This window comes from Thunnus albacares, chromosome 6 (assembly GCF_914725855.1).
Source record: "Thunnus albacares chromosome 6, fThuAlb1.1, whole genome shotgun sequence".
Taxonomy (NCBI): domain Eukaryota; kingdom Metazoa; phylum Chordata; class Actinopteri; order Scombriformes; family Scombridae; genus Thunnus; species Thunnus albacares.
The window spans coordinates 22,026,735-22,044,812 of NC_058111.1; the positions used below are offsets into that span (position 1 = coordinate 22,026,735).

Here is an 18,078-nt window from a genome sequence, read left to right on the forward strand (position 1 = left end):
GTCTAGGGGATTGAATGTTTTTGTTACAACTTGTTTCTGAGAAGCTTAAGAAGATCAAAATGTGTGGGCATGACTGCAACCATTCACCATAGACTTTGTCCTTAGCTGCCTTTGCAAAACTTCAGAAGTATGGGAATGGAAGATTTAAACTAACCACATATTTATTGCCACTCACCACTGAAATAATGCCATGCCATTTATGTTAGGTTTTTATATGATCATTACCATTTTACCAGCATTCCTGCACTAGCTGGCTAGTCTGGTCCGGATGACTAATTGTCTGTCCTTGAAGTCCTCTTTAATATGGTGTTAAACATCATTATTGGTGCCTTTTGATGTCTAGCTGAAAAATCATTCATTGTTCATGTTCAAAATGTTCAAAATGTCAGTAAGAGACTTAGCTACTCACTTGTTTTAGCAGCTAATTTTCTGCCGTTGTAGCCAGAGTTATGGTCCTTATCTTATGCAGACAAATATGAGAAGGTGGACATCCATACAAGGGACATACACCAGGTATTCAGTTTTATTACAGATAATGTGCTTTATTTTAGTAATTAATGTTCTTGGCCACCTGATGAATGTTAGTCCACTATTTCCTCTGTTTTTAGCTTTGGTCTGGTTATCCACACAATCCAGGGAGAAATTTGGCTCCCCAGCTGCTAAATGTTCCAATATTTTCACCAGGTGGTTGCTGACCTTGTCTGTCTGGGGTTTAGTGCTAGATAGCGTATAGTGGGTTTATCAAAATGTTGGAAACAGCTGCTGGATGTGGTTTAAAATGATGCTAATGAGAGTGAGTAAGACTGATCCAAAACTTTAAAGTTGCGGGCCATAAAAACCAAAACAATAAACTGAAAGAGGCTAAAATGCTTCATTAAACTGAGAGGGACGTATATAATCTCTGTAGGTCCTTCTCTAGGAGTGACTCACATTACATGAAGTCATTTGACCCATTATTAATAAAAATCAAAATATTGGTTAGTGCAGCTTTAACATGAGTAACTCTTGATATAAAGTCCCATTCCACTTAAAAATGCGTTTTGCTTATTGTCACTTCAGTTGGATGTTTGAGCATCACTGTGCAGAATGATGTATGTACAAAGTTTGTTTTCACATTCATCTGCATCTTGTCGCATTGCAACCAGTTTGGAGCCAATCGTGGTCCAGTATTCAACTTACACAAGTGTGATGTGAAAACTTGAAGCCTCCAGTGCACATAAACTGACAATGGACTTTACAGTGAAGTAGGAGACATCTTGTGTCCAGAGGTTAAACCTCTGAAATGAAAAATATTTGCATATTTATTAATTCTCAATTTTTTCATGAGGGAGAAAGAGCTGATGTCATTTTAAGGATTTTTAGGGGATAATTTAACTTTTTTTGTGGAAAAACTATGTTAGACTGAAATGAGTATTCACAGGCAATGGAGGTTGTGTCGCTTGTGGTGGAAAAATCTATCAGATAGGCGAGTGAATCTTCAGATCCTCAGAAAACATATAATTATTCAAAAATAGTCAAAATACCCAAAAAGTCAAAAACCAATTCAAACAATCAAGAAATACATTGAAACAGGCTGAGTTAAATGTAATTATAGATTTACTGTGTATTCAGCAAGATACAAGCAAATTGGAGGCTGGTTCATGAGGCAGACACTCAGTGACCAACTCACCAACACTTACTTATATACTAATACTAATACTTATACCCTCTGTTCAACTCCTCCTATTGTGGAGCCTTTCCCGTAACTCCTCCCCCAATGTTATCACTCATGACCTTGCAATACATTACAAAAATTTGGTACAGACAGCTGTGGTCAGTCACGTAGGCAACAGGTACTGCAACATTCAAGGACAAATTTGCCTCATTGGTTACAATAAAGCTACAGTGGTTACCAGTATGTGCTGTTCTCATGTGCCCAGAGTGGACTGATTTTCTTTTTAATCAAAGTTATGTGCATGTGCTATATGCTATCTATGACCTTTTGAAAAAACAAACTGTTGCCCACAAAATTTCTTTTCTATTGGGTACATACTGTCATCCACGGTCAAGGCCTATACACACAGCTAAACTCAGTCCTCACACATAGGTTAAATACACAGTTTATATGATTACACATATGTAGGTGATTGCACAGTCACACGATCAATTACCTTTAGTGATACATCATCATATGATTGTCAACTGATCAACAGTACAAGAAAATACAGAAAATCCATCACATGCTCATCTGTTTTTGGCAACATCTGGTAGTTTCTTGACGTCCTCCTGATCTGATTCTTCATATATGTTATAAATCTATCTATGGTTTTGTCCTCCTGTTTTTCCATGCTGTATTACTGTAATTCAGGTTTCTTTTATTCTGTCTATTCTGTGTGTACACATAACATCTACTGCATATCTATCTGTCCCGGGAGAGGTTTCCCTCCTCTGTGGCTCTTCCTGAGGTTTATTCCATTTTTTACCCATTAAAGGGTTTTTTTAAGGAAGCTTTTCCTTATTTGACTCGAGGGTCTAAGGACAGAGGATGTTGTATTGCTGTACAGACTGCAAAGCCCCCTGAGGCAAATTTGTGATTTGTGATATTAGGCTATATAAATCTCATAATAATCTTAACACATTTGGAGGGGATCTGTAAGAAAATCATAATACGAGAAAGTTTTTGGAAAATTGTATAAATTGACCACAACCCACGTGAAGTTTTGATAATCTGTATCTGGGATTTAGCAAACAGCATACATACTGTGAAAATGTAATATCATGAAGCCCAAATTATTTGCTCAACATGGTCAGGCTTACATGTCTACCCTGTCATGGTAAAATGCATGTACAATAAAGGCTAATGAATGCATAAATACAAAAACAATTTAAAAATGTTGCTCCTTGAGGCTAAAACACCCCTGTCCCAACCTGTCACACTGTACTCTCTAGCGCGAAGCTTTGATTTCTGATAGCCCCTGAAAGCAGCATCCGGCGCCAGACCGGACACAGGGAGCCGCTGTTACCTCCACCTGCTGGCCGCGGAGGTAACTGCAGCCAGGCGGAGCAACACATCCCTCATTACCGACCAGTCCAGATTGAAGGAGGACAAGAGAGGCAAGCCGTGAAAGCGAACAGATGTGAGCCGGACTACGAAAAGAGAACAAGCTGTAGTAAAGACGGAGATCCTTTGAGTCTGCTAATATGTGGCAACCCGCGTCGGAGCGACTGCAGGTAGGAGACGGCTGTGTGTGAAGAGACGCTTATTGTCGACCGGGCAGCAGTAAATAAACGGTGTTAACAGTTGCTGAAACCCGCCGTGCTGTGCAACGGTTTGCGAGCAGCCACAGATGTTTTGTGAGCGCAGTTAAATATTGTCAGCCGTATTTTAAACGCTTAAAATCAGCTCAACATATTCATTTTCTGCTCCTTTCTCCCTCTCTCTCTGTCTCTGTCTGTCTTTGTATGATTTTGGTGCTACGTTTAAATGCTACCTATTCACGTTACGCAAGCCGGGGGTACCGTGCAACAACATTTTGTACCTCCGCTGCATTCCTGTGCTAAATCCACCGCTGGATATTTTCTTAAAATGTCAAAGACAAACACACGCAGCTGTGTATAACAACATGGGCCTATTTCACCAAAATCTCTACCTTTAACACCACCAACCTACTGAGTGCAACTGCAGGCCGCCCTCCTCCTGTTGTCACTCTTTTTTTTTTTTTTTTTTTTTTTTTACCACGTCAGGATGCTTAATCTCTGCTTTCCCTCCTCATTCCTGTGTGAAATCCCTGGAAAAAGCAAGCTCCGGCCAGTAACCTGCCGTCTGCGACCTGTTTAGAAATGGAAAAAAAACAGCCCATCGTTAATGACACGTAGTTTGATATCCAGGGGCAAAGCCGCGCACCGAGCCTGGCTTCACGTCTCCTGCAGACGTAATGCTCTCCAGATGTCGGCCTGTGGACTGCCTGCCAAGTCAACTTGCACAATCTCCTCTTCTGCCCAGGCGTCAAGAAGATGGAATCGCGAATTATTAAAAAAAAAAAACCGAGAGTTCCGGGTGTTTGTCCTGCAGTCAGATGTGGAGTTAGGAGCTGTAAATTATACCACAAACACACACGCACACACACATACACCTAAATTATAAATCTGAGCTGCAAACTAACCGGTTACGACCACCAGTGGTACTTGTGTGTCGCCTAGCAACCGCGTTCCAGAATAGTTGATAACGTTCTGTTATCGATTATGGTCTGTTGAACATTTTTTTTGGATAAATTGTGTTTTGTTCACCAGGCTTCAGTGACATGCTTAACAAGTGTCACAAAGTTTTTATATATATATATATATATATATGTCATATTTTCCGTGGCTGGTTCCGTTAGCGCATGTGTGCAAGTGAATCATGCGTTCAGCTGACTATACTGAAAAAAACAGTCATTTGTATATAAGTTGAAATCATTTGAGGCAAAGTTTTATTGAATTTCACAACAGCTCATACTTCTCGGAAAGTATAACTCGTTTAGGTTCATATACCTGTTGTTATTTGGTTAGATGTCAATGTCTTAAATATTTATGACCATGTGATGACCAATAATATCTCATCCAGTTTCCACTTCCTTCAAAGTGAAGAAATCGGCACTTTTACGATCATCTTCAGCCTACCACTGGTTGGTGGTCCTAACAGAGTGATCGATGCATATGGCACAAGACCACTTGAGGTGCGTGTTATAGTGAATTCTGCTCTTGGGGTCTGCCAGGCCTCGGAGACCCTATTTAATGTGTAGCCTTACTACAACTCTGTTCCCAATTCCAAATAACATTTCAGCTCTGGGAGGTTGTGATAGAGTCTGTCAACGCGCCCAACCCTGCATATCATGTGTCAGCTCTATATTGACTTTTTAACAGTCTCTTATGGTTGTCATGTCGTTGGGTTCTCCCACATTGTCATGCTTCCTTCCTGTGTGATTAAACAGATATGATTTTATTGCTGGTACATCTGTGTAACCTTTAGATTTGGCTTAGATTTAGACTTGGCTTGGTGACTACTAATTTTTAACAGAAAGCCTGCTTTACAAAGTTGGAGCATGTAGCGCAAATGACATGTGCATTAACCAGGAAGGTATGGGCTAAAGAAAGACACTGTCAAGTGGCATTATGGGAGGTTTAAGATCCAGCTTTTTTTGGAGCATTACCCGTACAAGGAACTGAAAGTCAGAATATTCCGACTTCTGCTTCAATAATGCTCATATTAAACTGTCTTTCACAAGTCTTCCAAGTTAATGGAGAGGAAGTGCTGACATATTGCGTCTTTAAGGGAAAAGATAGGTTTGTGTGTTTTGGTCACCACCATTTAGTCCACACTAGCTTTCTTTCTGGATATCAGCTGTGGTAGCCCAAATTTCAAGATTCAGAAACAATTTATGGATGTCCTTGGATCAACAAAATCTGCTCAGGTTGTTCTCCTCTCAGGATAAACAGCAGGATCCCTAAATTGCCCATGATCCACACAGAAAGCCCAAGTGACTCAGGAGGATATTGAGACAGGAATTGTGGGGGTTTTTCTGGAGCCGAAGCTATCAGGTAGCTGATCTCGAATGTGCTTGTGCTTTATTATCTTGTGTTTGGTTGTTTTCATTCACTGTGGCATCCGTCCATATTATTCTCACTCGCGCTGTCCTACGTTGCCATAGCAACACCTGATGTCTTGCTGCATTTTTGTCTCACGCTCAGGCAGGGAGAGGAGGGGAAGAAGAGATAGATGGAGGTGGTTGGGGGCGAGGAGAAGCAGGTCGTGGTGGGAGATACACAGCTTTTTACAGTATGTTGAGGATCAGGAGTGTTGTGGTGGTGTTGCTGCTGCTTCGTCTGCCTCTGCCTCTCTGTTTTCTCTCCCTCTGTCCGTTTTTCCCTCTATGTTTCTATTTCCCCATCCCTCCTACCTCTCGCTGACCACATCCTTCAATCAGTTTCAGGCGCCCTTCCTCCCAAGCACAGGCCATGTTAGTTCAACGACACATTGCACAATATGCAGCGGTCTGGGCACGAATGAGCACATAAATACAAGTTGGCACGCAGGTTAAGCGTACGCACACAACGCAACGACATGCTTCCTTTTTGAATCCCCCTGTGGCTACCAAACATGTTTTTTTTTTTCCCTCTGTCAGCGGCTCTTTCTTTAGCTGTGGTTTCCACTTTTGATGCTTTTTAACGTGTGTGACACTGACAAACAGGGCCGAGCGGATGACAAGACGTGGAACTGACGGTGCAGAAATAGCTGACTGAGGTCAAATTTGGTCAGAACTGTCCGTGCATCTTCACTCGTTACTGTTGCCATGCCCACCTGTATTTATTTGTTTGCACATCTGTCTGTCTGTCTCTTTGTCTGTCTGAGGTTGCTTTGTGGTAATTGCTATGTAGTTGAGACTGTGGCCTTTGGTGGCAAAAGGAATCTATGAGCAGACTGGCACAAAATAACCATGGTTTTTTTTTTCAGCCAGCAGACATTTGCCCCTTGTGAACACAAGGCTTTTGGCTCGCTGGGGTGCCTCTAATCTGTTTGTGGAGGTTATTATTTTTCAAGGGTTTACATTTGACAGAGTTCAATCCTTCCCATTGATCAAACAGAACGGTCTCACCTGTGTTAATTTGTTAATAACTTGTTTTTACTTTCTGTGTCAGATCCCCGTTTTCCTAGATTAAACCTGAGGGTGGAATTATTGTTCTCTGTGGATCAGAAGGGTGTTAGGTGCTTTTCTAGTTAGCAGAGGCTCACATAGGAGTTGACATGCTGATCCCCCAAATTCTCAACAACGCATTGTGTGGACTGAGAGTCAAACAAGCTGATTGATTGATCCAAGTCCCAGTAGGAGGCAAGGCAAGGTAGCTTTATATCTACAGACAGGTTTGCAAAAAATCTGGTGTTTCAGTGGAAGCTTTGGTCCAGTTTTACACATCAGTCATGGAAAATATGCAAAATTTCTCCATCGTGGTTTGGTTTGGTAGACGACTGCTGTTACTAATGCACTGAGAAAATTGTTGAAATTTATCTAAAATGACTGTTTGAATATTGTTAGATAATTCTCACCCAGCAGCTTCCCTCTGCGAGGAGGGATACTTAGTCTGTTTTAAAGCTTAACACTTTAAAAGAAGAACAGTCCTTAGCACTTTAAGATACTTAAGATACACTCCTTGTGTGTATTTTCCTCCAAAATCTATCCAAGTGTCAAAAGAAACAGTCGTGAGAACGTCTCTGTACAGCAGGCTGGAGATGTTCCAGCCTTTATGAGACACAAATGTAGAGCTGCAATGATTAGTTGCCAACTATTAAATCAATTGCCACCTGTTTTGATAATCGATTAATCAGTGTCAGAGTCAGAGTCATTTTTTAAGAAAAAAATGTCCAAATTCTCCAGTTTCAGCTTCTCATATGTGAATATTTTCTGGTTTCTGGTATGATACTAGACTGAATTTTTGGGTTGTGGACAAAATAAGACATTTGAATCTGTCACGTTAGGCTCTGGGAAACAGTGATCAACATTTTTCACAGTTTTCTGACATTTTATGGCCCAAACAACTAATCGATTAATCGAGAAAATAATTGACTGATTAATAGATAATGAAAATAATTGTTAGTTGCAGCCCTACACGAATCCAACACAAAGTTCCTAGTTTTCACTAATAAACTAGGAAATCAGTGATTTAACAAAAACTTATCACCTAAAAGTCTGATCAGTGGTGTCTTACAAACCATATCACATGTGACATGAATGAACCAAAGACTGAGCCCTCAGTGCAATTTCAAAATCGTCAAAGCACCTTCGAGACCAGTCAACACCCATTTAGTGCTGCCTAACATTGCTGTGATGACTGAACACATAAATGAACCAATGAAGATCTTGAAGCGCTCAATGAAAATTTAGGAGATGAAAAGTAGGTTTCTTTTCCAAATTAATAGTGTTTTTGGACTTTTGCATTTTCTACCAGACAGTAGGTGAATAGTAGAAAATGGACCTTGTTCTCGACTGTATTCCGTGTTTTTTATCTTTAGCAGGTCTTGCCCATGTGCCCGTCTTCTCCGCAGACTATTTAAGACATTGCGGTGGGTTCATTGTTTACGTCAAAGAGTTGTTGATGTTTTTACTGCCTGCCAGAGATTGCCACCTCCGGGCTCTGAGGTTCGGGTGCTTTAATACGCACTTCCTTCCTGCAGAAGGAACCCACCAATCGCAACATCCAATCATTGACCTGCTCCAACCTACGAGGCTAGCCCGCCAATCACGGTTGAGAAAAACAGGTTTTCGTCTGCGTAGGGGCCGGATGCAGACCTCCCACAGTACTCTCTGGGTTGAGCCCGTTAAGACATATTTCTTCTCGTAAACTGTTCCCGGATCAGAGGGGGAGGCTGTAAACACATGGAAGGACAGCTTTAGAAAGTTACACTTCCTGGTCCTCCTATGACTGTTGGTGGTGCATCCTACTTTAGGAAGTAACTGCCACCCTATGCTTGAGTAGCCCTCCTCCTTCTGCTCTACTGTACCTGTGAGCATCAGTGTATTCCTTCAGGACGGTTACAGAAGCAAGGTTAGGTAAAGATGAGATGCAGAACAGATGACCTTATAACAAACAGTGATGTCCTACTGTCTTGCACCAGACAGACTTACAACATCTGGTAGAGCTCAGTGAGCTCTTTCATCTTCATGCCCCTACATATGTGTCTGGGTTGGTGTATGCAGATGTGTCTCAGACAGGCTAATGTTGTTGACAAACTGTTTTGGTCTTGAGGTCTGTGTTAAAGCTGGAAACCATCCTCTACATCACAGACCAGATTTGAGGAAGAACCAGTAGCCATTTCAGGGCCATTTGTGTATCCAAAGGGTGTATTATCCTAGATTATCATGCCTTTTAGACACGGAACATCTCTCCTTTTTGCTTCTGCTGGTTTCTTAACATTATTTCCAGCTGTTTTTGTCAGGATCACATCCCTATAACCCCTATTTTGTGTGTCTCGGTGGGTGTGGCAGAGGCCTGTTGTTGCCCTGTTATGCAGCGCCTTACCATGAGATTGACCTGAGAACCTCTTTCCTGTAAGAATGCTCCCTCAGGGGGCCGAAAGTTTAACTTACCATCTGTGACCTGTTAAGCTCATCACTGCAGGAGGCAAACTGCACAAGACACCGACTCTCCAAAGACTGTCTGCTTGATTTCTCATGGACGTGATTGTTCAAGTACTCTCCCAGATTAACATATTTTTACATGCGCATTTTCCAATTATTTAAAAGTAAGGGCTCTTTGGAAAATTAGCACACGTACTTGTCTTGATGACACTTGATTTCCAACTGTAATCAGAGACGTACTTGCAGAGCAGTCAGTCAGAATTAGCTGGCAGCAGGGAGTCTGTTTGGAGCTAAGATCCAGTTTTGACCTTGGTCGCCTGTCCAAACTTAAATATTAGTAGTTCCCTTAGAAGAAAAGTTAGCCTATGCCAAATATTGTAGGATAAAATTTATTGTCAGTACTGATTTGAAGCAAAATCATATTATATGGGCATGGAGATTCATAAAATATAAATGACTGGATTGTTATAAAAGTCACACTGTAAGATTTTTGGCACTGTGAGGCTTAGTTCTTTTTTTTTATTGTAACTTTGCTCTATAAATACACATTAATCACATGGATACAGGCAGCAATGAGTCAGTGTTGATGCTTTTAGTATTACAGTTATGCTGCTGAATAAGTAGAACATTAATGTTATGACAGTGGGTGTCATAACTGGTTACGTCCAAATAGTTTTCTTAGATTAACAGCAAGTCTAAATGTATAAAGAGTTTAAGTAACAAAACTTTTAAGTCTCCCTCTAGTCAAAAATGTGTTTTTCTTCTTGTTCCTTCAGTTGGATGTTTGAGCTTCACTGCGCAGAATGATGTATGTGCAGAGTTTGACGCTAGAAGGCTGTTTTCACATTCATCTGCTGAAGTGGGGAAAGTTTCTCTGAGCTCACCTTAAATCTCAGTTTAAGGTGTGTACGTACGAGCAGGATTTATGACATCACAACTAATTTGGAGCCGGTCGTGGTCCATTATGCAACTTGCACAAGTGTGATGTGGAAGCTTGAAGCCTCCAGTGCATACATACTGATAATGGATTTAACAGTGAAGTGGGAGACATCTTGTGTCCAGCAGTTGAACTTTCAAAATTTAAAAATATTTACATATTCATAGATTCTGTATTTTTCATTGAGGGAGGAGGAGATGAATGAGTGGTGCTACCGTATGTGAAGTCACATAATCATCTAATCAACCTTTTTTTTTGTTTGTTTTTAAAAGAAAGTTATGTTCACAATACATTTTTCAACTTTTTAATTCACATGTAATGAGAAAATATGGGGTATACGGGGTATTTTCTCATTAATAATGTGAATTGATGGAAATCTGCCAGCTAGGAGTGAATGTGTACACTGCTAACAGGTTTTGTACTGTATGGCCTAACCTCATCAGTATATTAAGTATATCAGTATATCTTGGCTCTACCACTTCAGATGAATGAATGAATGAATGAATAATGAATAAATGTTTCCCCTTCTAAAATAGAAACATAAGCAGCTGTAAAACTAGCAGTGTGACATCGCATTAATTGTTTTTAAATGGTCCAACAGAATACATCAAATCAGGGCACCAGTTTTTGAGAAGAGGCCATGTGCTTCATTGTTTCAGGTATAAAATGCAGATCAAGACTGACCAGGGATTTCTGGGCAGTTCCTGTACACTAAATGTGGGCGACCTTTCAGAAACACGTCACAATCAAGCCATGAAACTCATCTGAGGAAGTTGGTGAATGTACGTTTACAGAGTTTATACGGAGACACTTTGATAAGGTCTGACCAGGCACCTGAAAGTAATTCACATTCCTCTGACTCATTGCGTAAGTGTCGATATCAAGACAAGGCTGTTTTTCGCAATCCTGACAGAGGGCCACTATTTGGACATTTGACTTTTCTAGTGATAGCAGCCATTGTTTAGCATGTAGATTGAAAGCATAGACAAGACCCTTGACTTGTAACTGGCTCAAAACCAACCAAACCCACACCGGCCTGATGTTGGAGATGGAAAACTCCCCGGGTCCACGTAAAAGTCAGAAATAGAGTCAATTAACATCAGTAACTTGATGAGGAGACTTTTGGGGTTTGAGAAATATAAAAAACATTTAAATGCAGTGAAAATATTATGAATAGAATTCCAGCGGTACTCCATAAGCAGCCCTCCGCTCAGACCTTTTGCTCCTGGTGGGGGGTGGAGGACTCAGGGAGCCCACCACACACCCCCAGCACACCCCTCCTCTCTCCGTACCAGGGCCAACCGCAGGAATGCGAGCCGCTGTCAGGAAGCTGTAAAGTGCTGACGCAGAGGTCAGCAAGCGTTTACACACATGTGGCTTTACTTTCACAACTCCATCTTGCTTTTTTTCCTTTTCTCCTTCATCTGCTCCTTGTTTTTTTTTCTTGCCTTATCTTCCTCTTTCCTGACAGCCCCCCCACCCCTCCTTTCCTTTATTATTCTTCTCTCAACATGAAGGTCCACTATAATGAGTGTGCCTGTGACCCCAGTGGTCCTGTTTCTGCACCAACGAGATGGAAGTTGGAGTGTTGTAGGGCATCATCATAGGATTAAGCCTATTAGTCGGAGGGCACTGAATTGGCCTGTACATTTTTTTTAGCCATATAGTATGTAATATGTTATTCTACAGACATCATTTAACACATTATGAACACAATTGCAAACAGGACCCCAGAATCCCATTTAGACACAAAGACCATTGGGACACAATGTGAAAATGATGTTAGAATTTAGGAGGATCACTCATTGTATTAATATTGTACTACTGTCATTATAGTATTAATATATTTTAGCCAACTGATAATTAATTGTTGACTGATCAATATGACTGGACCTGTCACAGACCTGACGAGGTTGAGTTACAATGCACCTATGTTAGGAAATACACCAGAATACTCTGGACACCAAACCTATATCTACTTCTTGAAGTTTATTGAGGATGTTCTTCTTGGCTTTTCCCAACAAACCAATAGAGAAGATTGATGCTAGCGTGTATTGGCAGGATTGACCACTTTCATCGCCTGAAAATGTTGACCATCTGTTATATAAAAAATAGACCTTGTGCGCAGCTCCAACACGGAAAACAGTATTGAAGTGCCAAAGAGAAAAGGAGAAAAGTGAATGCGTCCACATTAAATCCACATTAAATCATTTTTTTTTTTCATGTCAGAGTTGAAATTCTGTGGCCCCTCCTCAACCGCAACCAAATAGCCAAGAATGAGGTACATTTTGTTCATTGACTCCCCCCAAATGTGGTAGCAGAAACGCACAAGTATAGTAAGTGTGAGTAAGTATAAAAAGCGGAACACAGGCTGACCTCGTAGTGTAGCTAATACCAAAATATTTTTCAAGTTAGGTGAAGTACTCAGTATTTAAATCTGCATTTACTGATTCTTTTGAACTTGTAGGCAGCAGAAACAAGTTGTGAACACCTCATGACGCATCATCTTTCAAGCTAATATGTTGTACTTGTTAGCAAACAGTCGCATATTTACTCATCCAGCCGTTGTGGAGCAACATTATCATTCATTTGGAGTCATGTTTCTGTCCATTTAGTGAATGTTAATCCAATATTCACTCTTTTTTAGCTCTGTTTTTTATCTCTATCTGCTCCTGAAGAAACATCTGGCCCTTTAGCTGCTAAATGCTCCACTATGTTCACCAGCTAGTCACCAATTGTGTCTGTTTACTGTTTGGTTCTGAGTGTGTAGTGTGCAGTAGGTTTGCAGCCAAAAACGTCACTATGAGAGCCGTGAGAATGGATCCAAAATGGTGTAGTTGTGGGTTAGAGGGCTAAAGAGTGAGCTGAAACTCGCTATGAAGCTCCATAAAGCCGAGGGGAGCAGCAGAGTCTCCAATAACTCTGTTTAGGTTCATCGCTATGAGCGACGCCTTTGACAATACAGTCATTTGATACATTATTATTATGGTGATGATTACAGCCGCTTCAAGTATCCTGTCATCACCAAAGCTAACAAGAGCTATTCACACCATTCCCTGACAGCTCCTGTCGTCTCCTAACCCTCCATGGATTCTCATTATTATTAGGGAGGTTTGGGAGGGTCAGGTGGACATGGGCTCTCCACCCTCTATCACCCTGAGTGCCCTGAGAGTCTTTGCCAACCTTGCTAGTTAAAAGTAGCTAACGCAAAAGTCTTTCCCTAGTTTTAAAGCTGTATCTAGCAGAAAGTGAGCAATAATGAAGTTATGAAACAAAGAGAGTGACATACAGTAACCTTGCAAGTCAGAATCAAAGCAGCTTCTTGATGTGGTGTCTCTGCCAGTTCCCTGAGGCAAGCATGCCTAGTTAAATTCATTTCACCGTCATATTATACAAAACCTGTTAAAGCTGCGCCGGCGGCTCAAGAAAGGTCATTCAGAGGAGCTGCAAAGAAACCGATAAATAAGCAAATTGCCGTTAAGAATATTAGATTCCAAACATCCGCAGGTGCAACAGGCCTCTCAAATGTTATTTCTCATGTACAAGAATTTATTTTCTTTCTGATATATTGCCAGACCAATACAGTCTTAAATAAATAAGGTTAGGCTGCAGACACACAACCCAGCTGACATGCCACAGGTCTGCCTTTTCTTTCTCGACCTGATTTCATTAGCTGCTCCATTTTGTCTCGACTGTTTCGAGGAAGCCCAGAAATTCCACAGGGTGCACACAACGCACGGGGCCAGATCGACCATGTGGTTCTGCTCGGCTTCAGGAAACACTGGCCGTGGACTGTAACGTAGTGTGAGAGCAGACGGCTTGCTTGTCTTGTTTTGACGGAGGCAGTGAGGGCAGAGCTCCCTTTATCTGCACCTCACATTCCACTTTCTGCTGCAATAAGGCCTCCCTCACCATCTCACGTCCAGTCATCATCTCCAGTTTTCACCACCGCGATGTGTTCTCTGTGGGAGTGTGTGTGTGAGGGGAAATCTGGAATACTTGCAGCTTGAGTATCATACATGGTATCTTTTTTTTTTAATACGTGTCAAACAAAAGTTTACAACATAATATCCTGTTGTCCTTGGTATCAGTATTTTATCACCTTGGAGTACCACAACAGTTGTATTGAGCAAAAAGCAGCATTTTTTTTTCTATCTTCACTGTTGTGTAAATCTCACATATTTGTGAGGCTAGTTCTGTATTACACACAAAAAAATGACAAAAACCACTAAAATGCTGATGTGTGGGGGTTGCAGTTTTTTTGGCCTCCAGCAGTGTTGACTTGGAAATTAAAAATGTTGAACTACATGCTTACAGTTGTCTGATACGGATTGGATGTTTGGCTAAAGCACAGTCTCAATTTCTGTCTTTTCTCCATCAGCACTTTCAGAGCATGCTGAAGACCAAGCTAAATGTGCTGACGCTGAGGAAGGAGCCGTTGCCCACGGTGATCTTTCACGAGCCTGAGGCCATTGAGCTCTGCTCCACCACACCGCTCACAAAGTCCAGGACCCATGCTGGATACAAGGTAAAATCACATGAACCTAATAATCCCTAAATCCATTCCTGTCCATGAATAGTAAATCTATAATAGCATTAATAGACCCATAATCCAACTGTTTTTCCTTTTTCTTCTGGACACACACGTTTTATTGTACACCCCCAAGTAACACAGTTTTTACATCTGAAACACAGTCTCGATTTATTTGTGTTAAATGTGCGTGTTTGTGCGTGTGTTCTGCCATGAGTGTGTTTGTTTTCCTCCTCTCTGGCTCTGCTAAGTGTCAGATGTAGAGTTCGATCCAATGAGCTGTTTGACTCGCAGCCTATTCTCCTTTCTCTGTCCTCGAAACAGAAAACAAACGGGGCTGCAGATTAAAATAGCCAACAGCCACGCTCTGTTATTACACACAACACTTCCAACCACGTAACCAAGTCTGTGTGTGTGTGTGTGTGTGTGTGTGTGTATATGTATTTGCCTATCCGTGCCACAGCATTGTAAGCATAACAACATAAACAGAGACATGGGTGCATGTGAGACAGCTTCAAGTGGCTGTGATTTTGTTTTGCAAGTTAAACGTTGTTTCAGTCATTAATACTGTACCATTAACAAACATGTCTGAAAAGTAATTGAGCTTTTCCAACTTAACCTCGCTATATGAAGCAAACTAAAACAAGAATAAACATTTCAAAGCTGGCAGCTGCCTTGAAATTCTGAGGAGAAATATTGCCTCTTGAAATTATTGCCAACAAACACAGAAGTGGAACACACAGTCCCAATGCTTGCTGTTGGTATTGGTCTGTGTTTGTTGGATCACCGAGGAGTGTTCAGAGACACACACAGACACACTATCACATACATGCAGTCACACACGTGTGTGTGTATATATGTGTGTGTATGTATATATATATATATATATATATATATATATATATATATATATATATATATAATGTACATGAACTGTACTGAAACTTCATTTGCATTTGTCAAAAGTTCAAATGTGAACATGAAGTGAAAGTAAGTATAAGTCAGTTTTTACTGGCAGAGCAGACAGATTTTGGTCTGGCTGGGAGGGATACACACACACACATACATACACACACACACACACACACACAAACACACCGAAACAAGTTAATTAGCAGGGTTTTCTCTTAAATCTTAATGTGATTTATAAATACAATCTGGTGTTCAAAATCATCTTTAATCCATTGAATTAAAAACAGAACACAAAACTAAAAGCTGACAGATGACAGCTTTGCTAAATTATTAAAAAAATATGATGATGTAACATTGTTAAGCCCACTGTATTATTTACAACAAATCCTTTCACCTGTTACACTCGTCACTCCTCTTGCTCGTCACCCTCTTGTCTCCTAACAACAGCTGTTAGCCTGCCAGGCCCGATTAAAATCAGGCAAGATTTTCACCTCTTGTGAGTACTGCAGGGAAGTATAACTGTTTCCATTTCTTCATTAGCTCAAAACATACAAGCAGACGAGTAAGATAACACTAGAACACTGCTGCATTCTCATCAGCTTTGCATATTAAACATGACACAGATGGAAACGATCCCTTGGCTATTTCAGTTGGCAGAAAACTTAGCAAAGAATCAGCATTCTTCTATTGTGTTTCAGTACCAGAGTTGCTTCAGGGTACTCTAATTTGGGTTCTTGAAAATTCCCAGAATATGTGTAAACCAATGAGTATCTACTCAAAATGTCATGACTGGAAATAAAGTCACTGCACTTCCTTTTTTATGATACTTCTCCATAATAAACTATAAAGCTACCAAACTGACCAAACTGAATTTACAAATTAAGTTTTAGCACAGCCACATGCAGTTTGTACACTTTATTGTTTTTGAAGGCCCAATGAAATGGCCTTTAGAGTATCTTTAGCTTCAGTAATGTGACAATTAGATTTGATCAAATCTATTGAGGATGAAATTGGATCTGTCTAAAGTTGACATAGTTTAGCAAGCATAAGTCTCTGGAGAATTACAGTAATTGAAAAGTTATAGTTTGTGTTGTTAGATAGGAGAAATAAATAAATTATATTTTGGAAATGTAAACAAAGTTTTTCCCAAAATCATATCTAAACACACTCATCCAAATTCACTTTTCATGCTCTGCTAGCTAGCAGTCGGGTATGGCTTTATATGATCGGAGTTAGCAGGTCACCCTAAATCAGATTTGATTGGGTAATTATGTTTAAACCCAAGTGCAGGGGCAGTCATAAACATATTAAATATTATGCAGGAATATGAAGGAGAAAGAATGTGATGTATACATACTCAAAAAGGATTTAAAAACATGTATATTTGGCATGTACCAAGAGATAACATGATAACGAATGAACAGATAAAAACTTGGATAATTTATCTTTTATTTCACTGGATCTTTATGACTTTTTACTTCATACTTAAGCTACAATATGCAAGTTCTGGAAATCAAGCTAGCGCTAGCATGAGACTCAAAAGCAAATGACTGCACTCCTCCTCCTCCCTGCCCTTCACTTCTGCATTCTCATGACTGTGGGCCCCTGGTGTATTGATTTCTCCCCAGGAACTGGACGTAAAGGTGCTTTCCCATTCTTGCATGTGAGCTTGGAGCCTCACTAAAAGAGGAAGACGTGCGTTCATCTATTGATTGACATCTGTGAGCTCCTACCTACCTATACTTTGGCCTTCTCTTATTGGTTAGAAGGACAAGGCTTGCTTAAAAACTTGAGAAGGAAGTATCTCTATGCTGCTGCCAGGCTGTTCAATGAGCCTGAGTCACAGAAGCCTTTAACAACTCTCCACATTAAGATGTTCTTTAGAGCATACCAACTAAAAAAATGTTTAAAAACTCACATACTACAGCTGTAACTCCATGATGTAGTGTTGTCACACGTTATTGACTCATCTCTCTCCCGTGCGTCATACTTAATTTCCGAACTCGCATGACTGGTAACTTTTAATTACCAGTCATGCACTGGCAAAGTTTTGTGGCTTAACATACAACCCAACAACTTGGACAATATTTTAATTTTCAGTGTGATGATGCATAGATTTCACTGCACATTAGTGAATCCAGGCTGCAGCAACACACAGCCGCTTCTTGTATCATCCTATCGGCAATCACTGCTGTGATAGATAAATATTGATGTAACGCCTAGGTGAACGGTGCCCATAGTTGGACTTGATATCCCTCTCTGTCTAGTGTGAATCCCAACATCCACTCGCTGCCTTCTCCTCTGTACTCTCTGCTCTTTCCAGCTTTACCGAGGATGCCAAGCCATGTTGCCATGGATACCACTACAGCTATTCAGCAGAATACCAGCCACAAAAAAAAAAAAAAAAAAATCTGTCTGCTACCTCCTTACAGTATGCAAGTCCGTCTGCCTCACCGCCTGCATCTGTTAGCTTGTGTAACTTCCTGTCTGAGTCACTACCTGCCTGTCTGCATATCTGTCTGCCCACCTGCTTTAGCACCTCTGCTCCCAGACATTATTTTCCTCTGCGTTGAAATGGGAGAAAGGGAGAAAACTGAGGAAACAATGGT

The 18,078-nt window shown here is 40.7% G+C and overlaps 1 protein-coding gene across 1 annotated transcript in view; it reads left to right on the plus strand.

The window, feature by feature from the left end:
* The first annotated feature begins 3,011 nt into the window (after nucleotides 1–3,011).
* Nucleotides 3,012–18,078, plus strand: part of pid1 (phosphotyrosine interaction domain containing 1) — a 31,088-nt gene continuing 16,021 nt past the window's right edge. The window contains exons 1-2 of the mRNA XM_044354114.1: nucleotides 3,012–3,210; nucleotides 14,408–14,554. Of these exons, the coding sequence (XP_044210049.1) occupies nucleotides 3,181–3,210; nucleotides 14,408–14,554 (177 nt within the window). The 5' untranslated portion in view covers nucleotides 3,012–3,180. The remainder of the gene's footprint in view (nucleotides 3,211–14,407; nucleotides 14,555–18,078) is intronic.